At 31.8% G+C, this 16,322-nt stretch overlaps 2 protein-coding genes across 3 annotated transcripts; one reads left to right on the forward strand and one right to left on the reverse strand.

Moving 5' to 3' along the window:
- Positions 1 to 148: 148 nt before the first annotated feature.
- Positions 149 to 15,038, reverse strand: LOC130644346 (fibroblast growth factor receptor 2-like). 2 transcript variants are annotated; one of them, XM_057449910.1, is made up of 12 exons: positions 14,832 to 15,038; positions 5,337 to 5,600; positions 4,766 to 5,059; positions 3,966 to 4,370; positions 3,571 to 3,888; positions 3,330 to 3,497; positions 2,631 to 2,741; positions 2,356 to 2,534; positions 2,083 to 2,205; positions 1,793 to 2,001; positions 1,487 to 1,592; positions 149 to 981 (listed from the first exon to the last, which is right to left on the reverse strand). In XM_057449910.1, exons 1-12 carry the CDS (start codon positions 14,899 to 14,901, stop codon positions 874 to 876), a joined length of 2,355 nt encoding a protein of 784 aa, XP_057305893.1. In that variant the 5' UTR covers positions 14,902 to 15,038; the 3' UTR covers positions 149 to 873. The 2 variants fall into 2 exon arrangements, with proteins under 2 accessions (XP_057305893.1, XP_057305892.1); XM_057449909.1 differs by having other exon boundaries at positions 5,337 to 5,732; positions 14,832 to 15,037.
- LOC130644348 (uncharacterized) lies at positions 11,375 to 13,140 on the forward strand. Its single transcript, XM_057449912.1, has 2 exons — positions 11,375 to 11,780; positions 11,857 to 13,140. Exons 1-2 carry the CDS (start codon positions 11,658 to 11,660, stop codon positions 12,397 to 12,399), a joined length of 666 nt encoding a protein of 221 aa, XP_057305895.1. The 5' UTR covers positions 11,375 to 11,657; the 3' UTR covers positions 12,400 to 13,140.
- Positions 15,039 to 16,322: the final 1,284 nt, after the last annotated feature.

Below are 16,322 nucleotides of genomic sequence, written 5' to 3' on the forward strand. Positions count from 1 at the left end.
AATCATGGACAAATCTTGGTGGGTTCCTGCTCGATTCATGTTTTAGTAAGTTTGAAATTAATCGTTTTAGTGTTTTAGAAAAGGATTGAAGAAGTTCGACGGGAGAAATTCGAGGAAAAAGCGATTAAAAACATTAAAAAAAACTGTGTTATAGGAGTTAATGTATTATACAAAATAATTAATTTGAAAAATGAAATAAATTATTCATATAATTAAACAAACAAACTTGAGTGTCATTTTAAATACTGGATTCAAGGATGACTGGAAAAGGTCAAGCACATAACTCAAATATTGGTGCTAAAATTAAGTGTTGATGATGGAGCGTCAAAAATGAAATATTTAAGAACTAGTTCCCACTAAATTAATCGGTCGACATTCAAGTATATAAACTGGTTCTTGAAATCTAAAAAGTGTTGACCTATTGACAAAAGCTAATTGTTATGTAAAATACAAAACCACATACTGACATATAAATACATAAAACTGTATACGTTGAAAAATGTAAAAACAAAAAAAAATCAGTACAAAAAACAACTGAAGAGGATTATAAAAAGTTTAAAATTATAGATATGTATATATGTACAGATATAAAAGTGTAAAAAACATAAGTTCTTTGTTTTTATTAATAAAATATTTCGCCCCTGTGGCATCCATAAAATATTTTAAAATGTTCTCCATCTTAGTGCTTATTTTGCTTTTTTTTCGTGCTTGAAACGAAATCGTTTTTTCCATGTGGCGACTTCACTGGAACGAGAGTCATGCTAAAGCCGACAATGCTTTTCTTCTTGTTGGAACATCATTGCTAGGTCGGGTTGACGACGAAATAAATAGGAAACATTTCCTAAATATCTCACACATTTTGTTTTTTTATCGTTAAACGAACGGACTGTTTACGTCAATTTCATAGTCGTCACTTTCGTCATCATCGTCGCTTGAACACGTCAAAGAAGATACAGAGGGCGCAAGAACTTGTATATATTCCTATAAAAGAGTAATTCTGGTCAAATAACGTCCCCAAGGTTTTCAAAATAAGAAAATTGATTAATCTCTAAAACTAATGTTCAGACATGATCTGATGCGAACGTTTTCCCGACTCTATTTTGAAAGAATCAAGTACACAGTGTATACACACACCATTTAAAAAAAAATATGCTCAATTAAAAGGATACAAACTCCCTTCAATAATTCTCAAAGCACATTTAGAATTATATTTTCAATGAATGTATACAATGTATTTCAGTTTGATTGCCGAGTCAAAAAAGAAGAAAGAAACATTTAATGTTTCGAACTATTATTCATTTCCCCCCAAAATTCAAGTTATGTCATTTCTTGTTCTTTTGTTTGTCAGTTCGAGTTACCCTGTATACACTATACTCAAATTTCATAATTAGGCAGGGATTTAATGTTATGCAGAAAAAACGGTGAAATTACATTTCTGCAAAAGTATACGTACAACAAATAATAGGGAAGTCAACAAACAAATTACCTGACTGGTAAGTTCTTCTAGAAGTGATTCAAGTTCCTGTAGAAGATCCGTAAAACTTGGTCGATTACTTGGATTCTCATACCAACATTTAACCATGATTTCATATCTATAAAAAAGTAGTAGTTGTAATCCTATACTATCTCTTTTTAAACAAACTAATCGAACAACAATTTTACACAAAAAGTTAAGGGGCTTTAAATGCCGCACGATTAAAAATGTCGATAAATCTTGATATTTTTATTACTAGATTGCTCTTTATGTCATTAGATGTGATAACTTTAATTAAATTATAAAATGCAAACATACATTTCGGAAGGACAGACTTGTGGTTTATCCATACGAAAGCCAGATTTGAGGAGGTCAAACAACCTCTCGACAGGTATACCAGGATAGGGCGATCCACCCAGCGTAAATATCTCCCATAATAACACTCCAAATGCCCAAACATCGCTCTGCGTTGTGTAGATGCGATCAAACAGAGCTTCAATAGCAAGCCATTTAACTGGAAGCCGTCCCTGAATGGACATAACAGTAATTTCTAAACAACTACACTCCACGCAATTAAACAAAAAGAGAAATATTATGAAGATTCTTACATCTGTAGTTTTTCTGTAATAATCAATATCGTTCGTACTTCTTGCTAGACCAAAATCTGCAATCTTGATGACGTAATTTTCGCCAACCAAAACATTACGAGCTGCAAGATCGCGATGGATGCACTAAAAATTAACATACGAAAAAAATGTTTTCACATGTGTCGACGTACGCTTCAATGTACGTTTGGTTTGATGTAAGATAAAATTAAAAGGGTGCGACAAATTTGTTATTGCAGAATGGGAACAGTTTTGTTACAGGTTGCAAGTGCTCACCTTCCTAGAAGCAAGATATTCCATCCCTTTTGCAATCTGTAACGCATAAGAGACCATGTCTTTAGTCGCAAGTAGAGGTTTCGGGCGTTCATCAGAATCAGATGGCGGAGGGCGTTTAGAGCGAAGATATTGGCGTAAGTTTCCATGGGGTGCATACTCAACCACCACGTATACTGGATCTATTGGAAAAAAAGACAGGATTTAATTAACACAGGACGCTCGAATCAACAGGAATTAATATAAAGTGATTGGAATGACGGGAGTTCAACACGTACCACTTTGAGTACAACATCCAATAAAATTGATTATATTTTGATGCCTTCCTATGGTTTTCATTGTTTCCATCTCTGACAGCAGATCCAAAAGTTCATTTTCAACAGCATCGGCTATAAAAATATGAGATTATAACAACAAAACTAGCATTTAGGTGTCCTGTCTACTACTAAGGCCAGTGCAGATTATACTGGCAATAATAAATCAGCATGGCATCAATTAGTCTAATTGTCTACGGGCTTATTTGTCATGCCTGTTGCAATTTCATGTTAAATTTAAGATAACAAACACGCAATGAAAAAAAACGTTTTTGTGTGTGATGTTGTATTAACAAGAAAGCTAGTTAGTTCAACACATAATACAAATCTAATTATGTAACAAAAAACATTTATGCAAAGATTTTAATTCTTTAAAAGAATAGTTGATAACTTCTACAAGGAGATTAAAGGGTATTAACAATTATAATGGTATTTAAAATTGGACTCAAAGCTAATTAGTTGTATGTCCTTCATATCGTTATACTCGAATTAAAAACACAATAACTTCACTTCATGTAACAAGGAATAAGCCTGTTTTGTTAGTTTTCAACAAAGAACGACAGTCAACAAGGCATTGTCTATCACGCTTACACAATGCCATATGTCCGATTTTATTCCCTTCTTAAGCTCAATGTACACTACACAAAAAAGTAACCAGCACACCTTTTAACATTTTTATAGCGACAGATGTTTGATGTTCTTCACATTTTTTCAACCCAACTGCCTGCGCTTTCACTACAACTCCAAAAGCTCCCTCACCAAGTGTTTCAGTAATATGCAAACAGTCACGATCAATCTCCCACTCTGGATCAAAGGGAATTTCGAATCCAGCTAGGTACAGGAAAAATATATATTCATGTCTGGGAAAACTTAAAATAAGCGAATAAGGGAAACACACACATACCTTCTAAATCACCATACATTGCTCGTGATTCCGACGTACTGCGGACACTACCATTAGATAACAGCGGTGCAAAAGAACCGTTACTAGATAACCCCCGCATCCTTCTTGGTTTATCTGAATCCAAATTGAGTTTAGTCATATTCCCATCCGTGAATATTACGCCAGTATGGTCTGCTGGCTTCTTCTTTCTCCAATAGACACATCCAATTGCCATGCATGACAGGGTAAAAACCACCGCCATTCCCAACACAGCTATCACAATCAACATTGTCATATTTGGACCTTCTTCACTCTCTTGCAGTTTTTGCTGAAACATGCCTAAACACAATTAGAATATGATGAGCAATAAATTTAGAATGTCAAAACAAGTTTGTATTTAACAAATATACACATACCTCTTGGTAATACATTCAGATACATGTTAGCACTGTCACTTCCAATATGGTTGCTGGCTAAGCATGTGTAATAACCAGAATCATTTACTGTTAAGTTTACTAAGACTAGCTCAACGCCAAAAATATTCTTTTTGTTTGGGTTCATACCACTTAAAGATCTGGATATTTCCTTAAATAAATCCACGTTGAGCACTTCTAAAACATTTTGATCGACATCATGCAAATCTGAATCCGCAGCTTTCTTTAACACAGTTTGATTGAAAGCACCTTTCCATTTCAACCAACGAAAGTCAGGAATCGTACCACTAATAAGTTCGTAACATTCTATAGTTGTATTATCGCCAACATATCTTGTTTGGTTTTTAACAGAACCTTTTTCAAGGTACGGTGTTGTCCTGATTTGTTCTAAACCGCACAATCATGTTGATCAACACTTTAGATTTAAACTAGATTTTATAGCAGATAATATTGTAAACAAAAACCCATAAAAGAAAGAACATGACAATAGCTGTCTAGCAGTAGACACTCCACTTCAAGGGTTGGAAGTTATGGGCTCAAACCCCATCAGATCAAAAACACATATGACAATGTATATCATTTTTTTTAAAACTAAATATTTCCACCAGGGCTGTATTGGCTTTTTATCAGATTTTTGTTCATAACAGTAGAAATAGAAACTAGTGTCATTAATAAATAGTTAATAGACTATTTTATTATATATAATATCAAGCTGAGAATGTTATTTTTAAAAACTTACGAAGCCGAAGGAAAGTATCTCACATTGAAAATATATCCCATACCTTTAACAGTTAGTGTATAGTTAAATTCTATAGAACCATCTTTATTTTCCGCACGACAAGTGTAAACTGCAGAATCGGATACAACAAGTGTTTTTAATTTCAACGTAGGTTGATTTACGACTAACGTCGAGTCCACTCTTCTGGTGAGTAGTAACTTATTGTCTTTAAACCATTTATATTTAATAGGTCCTTCGCCATCAGCTTTACAATAAAACGTAATTTCTGTCCCCGATGGTGACATCCTGTTTTTATTTAGTTCCATCTTCTTCTTGTTGGTGAAATGTAACTGGTCTTCTAAAATTTCATAAACAAATTCTCTGGATTGTTTTTTTTTTTTTGCACTAGACAAATTCAGTAAATTAGACCTTCGTAGTCCCATTTGGAGTATACTTGTTTGATAAAGAGCAATATGGTACCCAAAATTAGATTAAAACCCATCAGTATCGTAAATAGCGCATGTGCAGTTCTTAAATGGAAATCTGACTGAATCAAAAGTTTATGTGAGCAAAGAGGTGTTGTCTAAAACAGCTTATAAAACCACTTACTCATTACGGCAAGAAAAGCTACCTACCTTTGACCAATGAGACATTATATGCTATCAATTCTTTGTGAGGTTGTCCTTCAGTGACGTCGTTACAAGAATATATACCAATATCTCTTTCACCCACATTTCTTATTTTAAAAACCTTTCCAGATTTTCTCAACAAGTAACGAGAGTTTTCAAAATTAATTGTCTTATTGTCTTTTAACCATAGCACATCTTTGGTCGGGTTTTTAAAGGTACATTCAAGTTTGATCTGTTCACCAGAGCGTATTTCTTTCATTGACGTGGAAGCTAACAAGAAATAAATAGTAAAAAGGAACGTCCATTTTCTTATATTATACCTATATTTACTTCCAACAAACAACTGTGTGTATACCATCACAAATGTTATGTTTTAGTTTTTATTTGTGTTATAATTCATTCCTATGAGGAGAAAATAATAATAAAAAAATAACAAATGACACTTCTGATAACTTCGGTAAAACAGTGAAAGTTAAAATAATCATCTCAAACTTGGTTAACATCTACTCAATGCTAAAAACAAGCAACTAGCTCAACTAAAGGATTATACACAAGATTAGTTATAACAGGAGGAGATAAGGGTATGTTTACATTAATAACATAACTGTCAAACAATATACCAACTTTTTTTATCTATCAAGTAGAAATTTTAGATAAAAAATCTTACTAACAGTTAAAAAATGCTTCTAAAAAATTTCGCAGTGTGGACCTTTTAAAAACTTCTTAATCAAAATTACAATAAACACTGTTGTTCATTTTGGATAGAATCTAACAAACATGCAAATAAACACAGATTAAAATGGTCAATTGTACATCCTGTGTTACTCTGTTGTTATATACAAGACTGGTCAGTAAACAACATGTCAAGAAAAGTTGGACGTTCGTCAAAGTTACAATTAACAGAAGTTTTTCTACACACTGCAAATGCAATTAAGAACTAAATGTTAAATATCAACTTATTATCAACATAATCACACACATAATTAGGTATACCAACTTGATATTTCATCTGCATCAAAAGAATGTATTAAAAAAAATTAAGGAGTCTTGATTTATTATTATAATATGTATAAGATTTTTATCATCAACAGACATCAAAACTTCTTTATGTTTGCATATATCAAACTCAAAATTCAAAAAAAGAACTCGATATTTTGAAATATGCACTGTTTGGTTAAGCTTCTAATAAATTAAAAATACTTGTTTGATATTTGTTGTAAGATAACTCTATGAAAACACGAAACTGAGTTATTGTTCAAGCTTCGAATGCACGTCAGCGACATTGCTCTTAAATATGTGCTGATTTATGTCTTTGATCTTTAATACCATTCCCAGACATAATATAAAGTTTATTTGTTTTTATTGTTTTGCACACCCTATTGATGGCATGACAGATGTGACAAAGATATTTAACCAAAACAACAAACCATTTCATGCTCCACCTTCACTCAAAAAGTATCAAAAAAAATTAATTGTCTTAAAATTTTTCCAACATCTTTTTTATGGTGACGCCACTCAAGTAATGTTTTATTACTGATGTCATCCACCCTGTTGCTATGACAACTTACATATATATCACACTATTAATGCAAAAGAGGGTAACAACTAGCGATGCTTTTTTTACCCTTTTTGAATGTTAATTTATGCTAATTAATTCATCCTGACCAAGGTAATGAAACTTTTAAAGAGCACAATAAATTAATAAGAATTGGCTGAAAGATTATAATCAAAATACAGCATTAAAAGAGCAATAAAACTGAGGCTCCAAGCATATTAAAGTTCGTCATAGAAGATAAAAGATAAGAATTAAGCGTATTAATGCATTATCTTTAATACATTATAATAATTATTATTCCGTGGTTAGTTTTTACTAGTTTTTACGCAAAACGTTTTAAGGACCATTGTTTTTGTGGTTAATGACATGCTATTTTTAAAACCAACACTTTGCTTTTCACCACCAAACTTGCCAGGCTTCAGTTTATTTACTTTTGCACATCATTTTGAGCATCCAAACTTTAGGAGACTGCAAAGTCATCTACTTTCCAATCGAAAAACTTTATTTATTTTTAATTAACACAGGGGAAAAATTCCAAGGACACGCAGCACGTGAGTGTTTGTGAGAAACCAATAAAAATTATTTCGAACAAAAATAAAAATTTAAAATTAATATTTGACAATAATCTGCAATACTTGCAACTGTATAAAAAATACATAATTGAATCTTTTATAGGATCTAGAAATAATCACCTTAAACAACAGAATACTTTGAACTGTTATCACAACAAACAAATATTAGTGTTGATACAAAGAATTGCACGAAAATTGATTGATAAACAATAGGAAAGTATTATGAACAGCACATTTTTGATGCATTGTTGTGACAGGATAAGAGCAGGTTTTAATACATCGATGTAAAAACTGTTTTTTAGTGTGGCAACCCTTGGTTCAGCCATGTTTATGCTATAAAATCTGTGTTTCCAACTTGCTTGGAACGGCGCTTTTGACTAGAACTTATACCTTATCAAGGGTTATTTGAAGAAATTTTGTTATTTCCCATCTTTCATATTAAATGATATTAAATGCTGCTTCATACTTCCATGATGTTTCATTAGTAAAGCCCTATTAAACCTTTAGCTTAAGACATGTTTTGAGAGTCGCATTGTTTTGATCTATAAAGTATGTTTTCACACATCCTTCATGACTTTTGTGTCAAAACTAAAAACAATCTATTTTCATTAGTTATATTACTTGATTAAAACAAACTTTAAAATAAATTTGTGGTGACTCATGACAATCATTTTCACAAAACTTGGTTATTCCATTTTTCTGTTCTCCATAAATATTTTTACACTTTTATAATTACAAGAATTTCTTAGTAACTTTTTAGTAACATTGCCACAAAGGCGTTAGAAAAAAATAATTCTGCTAATTTATTATACTATATTATACTACATTATACTATATATTAACTATTATACTAAATTCCAAGTCTTATAGCACCAGCTGACAGGAATAATGGGAGGCTCACCAGAATAATGGCAAAAATAAAACAGGAATATAGAATATTTAAAAGAATTAACCTTGCTTATATTGCATAATCTATGAAACTTTGTGTAGATACTTTGTGTAAACAAGACAAAGATTAAGAAGGATTATTAAATTTTGAACAATGTAAGGTTAAAGAACTTTTGAAGAGAATATATTCTTTATTTAAAGATTTTCCACTTACTTTTTGTATGTATAGGATGTCAGCAAAAACATGCCAAAGTGCAAAATTATTCTTTTTTTGGACATATGTTTAGCCATTGTCTCTATCATGTAGAGCTTGAAACGCTGATTAGAAAAATGTATTGAATCGTGTACTTTTGACAAACGGTTGTAATGGGGTTGGGGTTAAAAAAATTTTGATGACATCATCAACCCACCTATTTCTAAATGGTTAAGTTGACTCAGCTTTCAGAAATTGGTCTAATTTTGGTAAAGGTTGTCCCTAGTTTACCCACGAAAGATATGAGGTCAGTTATTTTCGCCCATTTTTAAGTTATTTGGCCTTAAACTAAAATATGCAATGTAATGGCTGTTCTAATTCCTAAAATGATATTGATGTCAGTCTAATGCATCGGTAAACATAAAGTTGAAAAAGTCAGGAGATAACTTCTACTACTTCTTTAAAAGAAAATGAACACATCCACTTTGCCTGTTACAGACAGACAGAGAGAAGAATCCTATTAATATAAGGCGACAATAAATGGATGTAGATGTGTTCATTTTCCTTGGATTTAGCTAAAAAACCCTGTCTTAATTTTTAACTTTTCTGATGTTACAGCACATTAATGCATTTAATAACATTAATAAAGCTATTAAATGCATTTATGACTTTGAGGCTGAATAACTCGGGAAACAGGGTGGTGGTATCAATTTTTTTAACGCATGTGTAACTACAGGCCGCCTTGGACCAAAATTGGACCAATTTCCTAAAGCTGGGTTAACCCATGGATAAATTGATGACATCTCTTAAACCATTCATTAAAAGCACATGATCCTATACACTTACTTGATCAGCATTTCAAAGTCTACACAATGGAGGCAACAGGTAAACAAATTCATTCACAGGTTTTTTTAAATTATCAAAATTCAAATGACGGTTCTTTTCTATTGTTCTTCTATCTAAGTGGATTCTTCAACAGGCTTATTGACTTGTTAGTGGATAATCTAATAAAGTTAATATGCTCTTAAGGGGGGAAATTCCAACTGCTAAAATTTATAAGCCTATAGTATTTGTAACTGTTTACAAAGAGAATGACTGTGAGCAATACATTAATAGAGGTCAATATTCCTAGGTGAGGCTCAAAAAAATAACAATTAAGAAATAAACACAAAGAAAAATAACATGAAATAAGCAAGTTATAAAAAAAAGAATTTAATTAACCAATTTAGCTCATCCAACTTACAAAATTCATACAATAATGCAAATTAGGAAATATTTTTATCTTTATTTTGAGAATGGGTTCACTGACAACCTATTTCTTTAAAATGTGTACAACATTGGTTGCCCTACAGTCTTAATTATGTTAGGTGAACTGTATCAGGACAATGCTAATATATTTTGCATTAATCAAGCAGAAATAGAACTAAGTGTGCATGTGTGTGAGCTTTGTATTGCGATGGTTCGAAAAATATATTTTTAAACTTTAATTACCGGTTTTAAATTAAAACCTAACTTTTATAACCTCCTGGATATTTACATTAGAATTTACCAAGGGGTATTTAATAACGCAAATTTTAAAAATTAGTGTTTATTTTGCACCTCATTAATTTCCTGGAATAGATTATTATATGTGGTTTAAAATAAATCTAACGTCAGGAGTTTAAAAAAGTAAACACCAACTATCCATCCAACCATCTCAATATTTTCTTTCTTAAGCTAGTGCAAGGGTAAAGAAATCAAAACAAAGTTTAGCTTTCTAAAGTATTACTTTCCTGCAGAAATAGAAATAAAAATTTGCTCATATCTAAAGTATAGAAACAAAGCAATTAGAATCCTAAATAATTTTGAGTACAAATCATAGAACAAAAAAATGAACTTTTTAACATTATTAATGTTCAAAGTTTTTCTTTATTGTACAATTGCTGATTGTGAAACAACTTTAAATATTAGGCTGGATGGTTTTTTGTTATGATAAAACGTTTATACTTATATTTTCTTGCAAGTCAATTTCTTCAGTGGTCAAAGAAATAAGCGTAGTAAAGCTGGAGTCTTTAATTTAACTTTGTAACTACTTATTAGTAAACATGAAATTCCATGCAAAAAACCTGCACATATTTTACTAATAATATACTTATATACTTTTTTTGCATCTAAAATATCTCATCTTAACTCACCATGTTGTTTATTATAGTGTCAAAAAAAATTTTCTAATTTTCTAGAGAATTTAAGAAGTTTGCAGATAATTTCGCTAGTGCTATCTAAAGTTTAAAGGGGAAGTTCGGTCAAAAATTATATTTTCATAATCAATAGTCATAAAAGAAAAAAAAAGAATACGATAATTCTTTTTAAATGAAACCCTTATTTTTTTGAAATAATCTGTGTTAACCACGCGTAAAAACACCTCCGTAGACTGACCCCTTTACGTTTTTACGAAGGCTGGGTCGAGTTTGAATTATGACGTTTTATAGTTCAAAAAGCGAAGTTCGGTGTTGGGGATTAGGTGTAATCACACGAAGAAGCGTTTTGTTTATGCATTTTATTATTTCAATATGCCAAACTGTGCTGCCATCGACTGTGCAAATCGAAGTAGCAATAATAAAAAGACAGAAAAGGGTAAGGGAAGCGAGGAAAATAAGGAGGTAGATAACGAAAAGCTTAAGACAAAAGACGAATATAACAACGAAAGAAAAATCCGGGTAGTATTTTATCACATTCCTTGTGCGAAAAAAGATAAAGAGCTTCGGAATAAATGGCTACACAATATAAAAAGAAGTGGTACCTTGCCGAAAGACTCTGGGTTTTATATTTGTTCTCATCATTTTGAACCAGAGTGCTTCAAAAGAGATTTACAAGTAAGTCTTTTCGTTACCTATGTTTCACCAAACAGCCAAACATTTGTCTTTCTCGTATTTAGAAAAATTCAACACAGTTTCATTTATTACAGCCATTTCCAAAACAAAACCATGTCAAAAAAAATCATTATATTTTCTTCGCATGTTCGCATTTTCTTTCCCCCAGTGCTGAATGTTTTTTCACATCGAAAAATCCTTCAAGAACATGTGCTTTCGTAAGACGGGGGTAATGGAAATCTATTATTTTTAAATTTCTAGGCTGAACTAATGGGTTCTCCACCGCGGAAGAAATTAAAAGATGGTGCTGTTCCGACCTTGTTTAATTTTACAAAACAGCCTGAGAAACGTAAAAGAACAGAAAAAAGAATCGAAGACCGTCAGAAACGACAGGTAAAATAAGTGTCTATATGTTTTTGCAATACAGAGGGTTTGTTTTAAAATGAAATTTTGTTTGGTTATCTTCTAGCTAATTGATTCTATGCTGGAAACAGAAGCAAGTGATACTACACAACCTGAAAATAAACAAGAAATGGGAACCCAGTTCCAAGTTGCTCAAATAAAAGTGAAGATTCCAAAACCAAAAAAAAAGAAGGACAAATGTTGTAATACCGATTTTTCTTTCTCGCCCGATGTAGAAGTATCGATGTCTGTCATAGAAGAATTTTCAGAATACGAGGAAGAAGCAATTAGTAATAATGAGAAAAGTCAAGACGAATCGTTCAATTTGGAAAATCTGTCAGATAGTGAGAATGATAACGACTCCGATGTGGACATCCCCGACCTAAACGGCACGTGTTTTATCGTTTTTTGGTCTTGTCTTCTACCTCTGCTACGATTTTGTTTCACCTGTTTTAAGCCAGCTGAAGTGAATAAAATTGCAGTTAAAGGGACTCAACTAATCGTACATTTGTTGTGCAGTGACCATCATGCTCACCAATGGTCATCGCAACCACTGGTGAGTAAGCGACCGTGGGGAAATGCTTTCCTCAGCCATTTTAATTTCCGGTAACACATACCAACGCGTTAAAGAAATGATGCAAATCGCAAAAATACATTTTTTGTCCAAAACCACCTTTTACGAAATACAAAAAAAGTACATATTCCAAGCGATTCACAAAATATATTCCACTCATCGAGAATTGCGATTTCAGTCTTACCTAGAAAGCAATGAGGCACTAGACTTAGCAGGCGATGGGAGGCTTGTTGACCATAAAATTTTGTTAAGAAAGCTATGGTGTTTTGGCATTAGAGATGCTGCCTTTGACTGGTTTGAGTCAAATGCAGCTGACTCTTGTAATTGACACAAGATCAGATTTGCTTCATGAAGATGTTTTCAAAGGGATGCAGGGATCTGTGTTGCCCCCCTACTTTTTCTTTTGTGTATTGATGTGTCATCAATTCAAACTACCACCATCTTTGTGTAGAAGATACATTAATTATTTCATCCTATAAAAACGTGGATACCCTTGTCTTGCAGGTCGAGTTAGAATTTTTGCAAGTCGACATCTGGCCGAATAAAAACAAAATGACTATTAATACGGACAAAACTGAAACAATATTTTTCGACAACCACAGCCAGTTAAAAAAAGTTGAAAACAAAACTATCAACTATATTGGTCTTCTTCAAAGGTATTCCTTTGAAGAAGACCAAAAAGGTTAAATATCTTGGGGTAATATTTCATCAAAAACGCAATATGAAAACCATGTTAATCACATAAATAGAAAAATAACATAATTAAATATTTTAAAATTAGAACTATTACATCTTGTTTAACACCTCACACAAAAAACCTTTTAATTAATGCACTTGTCATGTCATATATCAACTATTGTTTCTCGGCACGGGTTTAGAGCTGCAAAGTGTGGAATAATCTTCCAGACCAAGTGACCTGTAATGAAAATCTGCTTTCGTTTAAGACTTCCATCTTTAATGTATTTCGCAAATTATAATAGAAATCGCTTTTTAATTTTTGTTTTTAATTCTTTTTCACAGATTATAAAATATGTTATTTTGATTTCACTGAGGCAGTTTAATTCTAGACGCAGAAGTTGTTCTATCTAGAAACAGTCTCCTTATTTGATAAAAGCCAAAATGATTATTAAACCATATGATTATTAAACCCTATGATGAGGGGTGCTTTTACTAACAGTGAGTTAACTTTTATTGTATATTTTCTATTTAAAAAAATATTATTTTAAAAAAATATTATGTGTATATTTAAAGATAATATGCAAACATAATTGCATACCATCTCAGCATACTGAAATCAGCATTGTAAATTCCACAATAGACAAAAGAGAGTAGTCTAATGATTCGAGGCGAGAGTTAGAAATTTGAAAATGTTGTAAACAAACAAGAGACAAAACATTGAGAAAACAAGCAAACACAGAGCTTTATTTTATGAGCAATCACAAAACTTTGCATAATGGGATATATTTATTATAAACATAGTTTAAGAAATAAATTTTCAATTCCAAAGTTTCGAAATATTTTGTGGGTAACTACCCAGTTATTTACATAGCATCTTTAAATTACCTTAGAAAGTTTTTTGTTGATAGAAAAAGTTATGCAGAATATAAATATAACTTACTTCAGAGTAAATAAAAAATTATATAGACAGTGTTTTCATTTTCATTATAAATAGAGTTAGCCTGGCTTATGGTTCATTCACATATGTGTGTCACATGTGTGTAAATTGTTTAAAATTTGTTTAATAAAGAAAGTTGTGCACATTTCCTGTAAAAAATAGCTGAGTAATTCCTTGATTTATTATCTTTAACATGAACAGCTTAAAAGAATCCTTAACAATAGAATTTTTTCTTCACTGAAGTCAGTTTGAAAAGAAAAATTTATATATATAAATGAAAAAAAAAGGATTTTTAAAAACACTTTTTGAAAGTAAAGAGAAAGTTCTTATCAGGATGCAACGAGTTTAGGCTAAATTTTACAATTCCACCAGTTAAAAAATATTCAAGGTAGCATTTGCGATTATTGCTACATTATTTTAACAGTAACAGTGTTCTGAAATATACCATCATGATTATCATCATCATTCTTAGGTTAGCGTCCGTTTTTTATGACCCTTTTCCATTATGATCTAGACTGTGTGTTAGATCTAAACTCAAATTCCTCTGCATCAAGTCTGTGTTCAAAGCGTTTAGAATCTACATGTCCTGTTTGCAAACAGAAACATGTTTTTAATCGGGTACACCATATAAACTTAGTCACTGGAACAAGGTGTTATGTGCATGGCATCGTCAAATACTCCGTTTTTCAGTTACTACATTCTCAGATTATTTTTAACAAATTATACTAATTTTTTTTATCATCAACAGGACGAAACGTTAATAGCAGTTTTACACTGTACATACTGTTCGTATATATGATTGAAGTTCCTGTATAAATAATAATGAAATAAAGTAAAATAAAAATAAATTTACCTTTTAAAATCTTACAATGATATAATATTCCAACAAGCAGAAATGAACAGCAACCACGTTGAATTTTCATATTGCCTTCAACAGCTCTTTGTTGGATGGTCCACCGTTACCAGCCACATAGAAAAGCTTGATTTAATTTTAATATATCTACATAACATAAAATAGAGGGAAAACATCAATCTTTACCACAACAATTAGCAATCTGCTAACTAATTACGGCTCTCTGATGAATTAAAACCACAAACTACAGTACGTTTGACTTGCGGCTCTGATTTTTGTTACATTTTATTAGCTAGCTAGTGTAAATGATAAAAACGAACACGGTATTTCTTAAACAAATTCTCTTGTGATAACCATATAATTTGGTAATCACATTTTTCTAGGGCTGTACTCCCTCGCTAATTTAGTAAATTCTAGTTATTTTAAACTTGTTTGGATCACTGATCGCTCGTTTTTGTCTGTTCCGCCATTATTAATGAAGTCCTTTACGTTCTGACGCATAAGAAAATCCTTTTGTATTTTTAATTAAAATTTGCTCAACCGTAACATCAAAACAACACTTAATCCCAAAATATCATCACAAAGTTCCGACACGATCATTCTAAATAGTTTTTTAATTGCGATAATGATTTTTACTAACACCAGAGTAAACTGGGAAAAAAATGGCACAGTCGAAGTTAAAATGGAGTTTTGGTTCTGTTAAAAAAATTTTTTTTTAAAAAAAGCGCTTTTTTATGAATTATACCCTCGTGTCTGGAAAGTAAAAACATTTGTTCCGTCCCTGCTGGCTACATTTCCGAATAGTATTAAAAAGTTTATTTTTATGACAGCACAAAACAATGGCGTTGCTAGCCAGCTTCCTATCACAAGGCGCCTAATCCGGTTGGGGTTAGAAAAAAACGTCAAGAGACACGAAATTTAGGCGTTAAAACTTTGCTCCTCATCTACCTTTTAGCAATATTGCCGAATTCAGACAAATGTGATGCAGTCAGTCACACCGCACGAGCACTGGTGCTGGCTACCACCCTAGCAAAAAATCCGTTCTCGTTCATGATTGTGTACTAGAGCAAGAAAAATATTACTCGAAACGAATAGAATACAAAATTTTTTTATAAGAAAAAAAGGCTGGGATTTCAGCAGATTAAAACAAAAGGGTCTTTCATAATAGATAAGTGACGAAACTTACGTTAAAAAAATTGGGACTAACCGACAAATTTTGGGGCAATATAGTATAGCTAACCAGAACTAATAATTGTTCATCTACAAGTTTTCTTTGATAAATAAGCATTTTCTTTGTAACAAAAAATTGTAGTAAATATTTTACGTGCTATTTTCAGGGCACCTTTGTTTTCACAGATTTTTTGACCTTAAGAGGTTTCTCATTTCGATGCGAACAGGCAAAAGTTCCTGAGAATGAGGATGTTTTTGCGCCAAAAAAAGTATTTCATCCTGGACAGCCGCACTCTGCATGCAAAATTGATCTCGTACACT

Source organism: Hydractinia symbiolongicarpus, chromosome 5 (assembly GCF_029227915.1).
Source record: "Hydractinia symbiolongicarpus strain clone_291-10 chromosome 5, HSymV2.1, whole genome shotgun sequence".
Classification (NCBI taxonomy): Eukaryota; Metazoa; Cnidaria; class Hydrozoa; order Anthoathecata; family Hydractiniidae; genus Hydractinia; species Hydractinia symbiolongicarpus.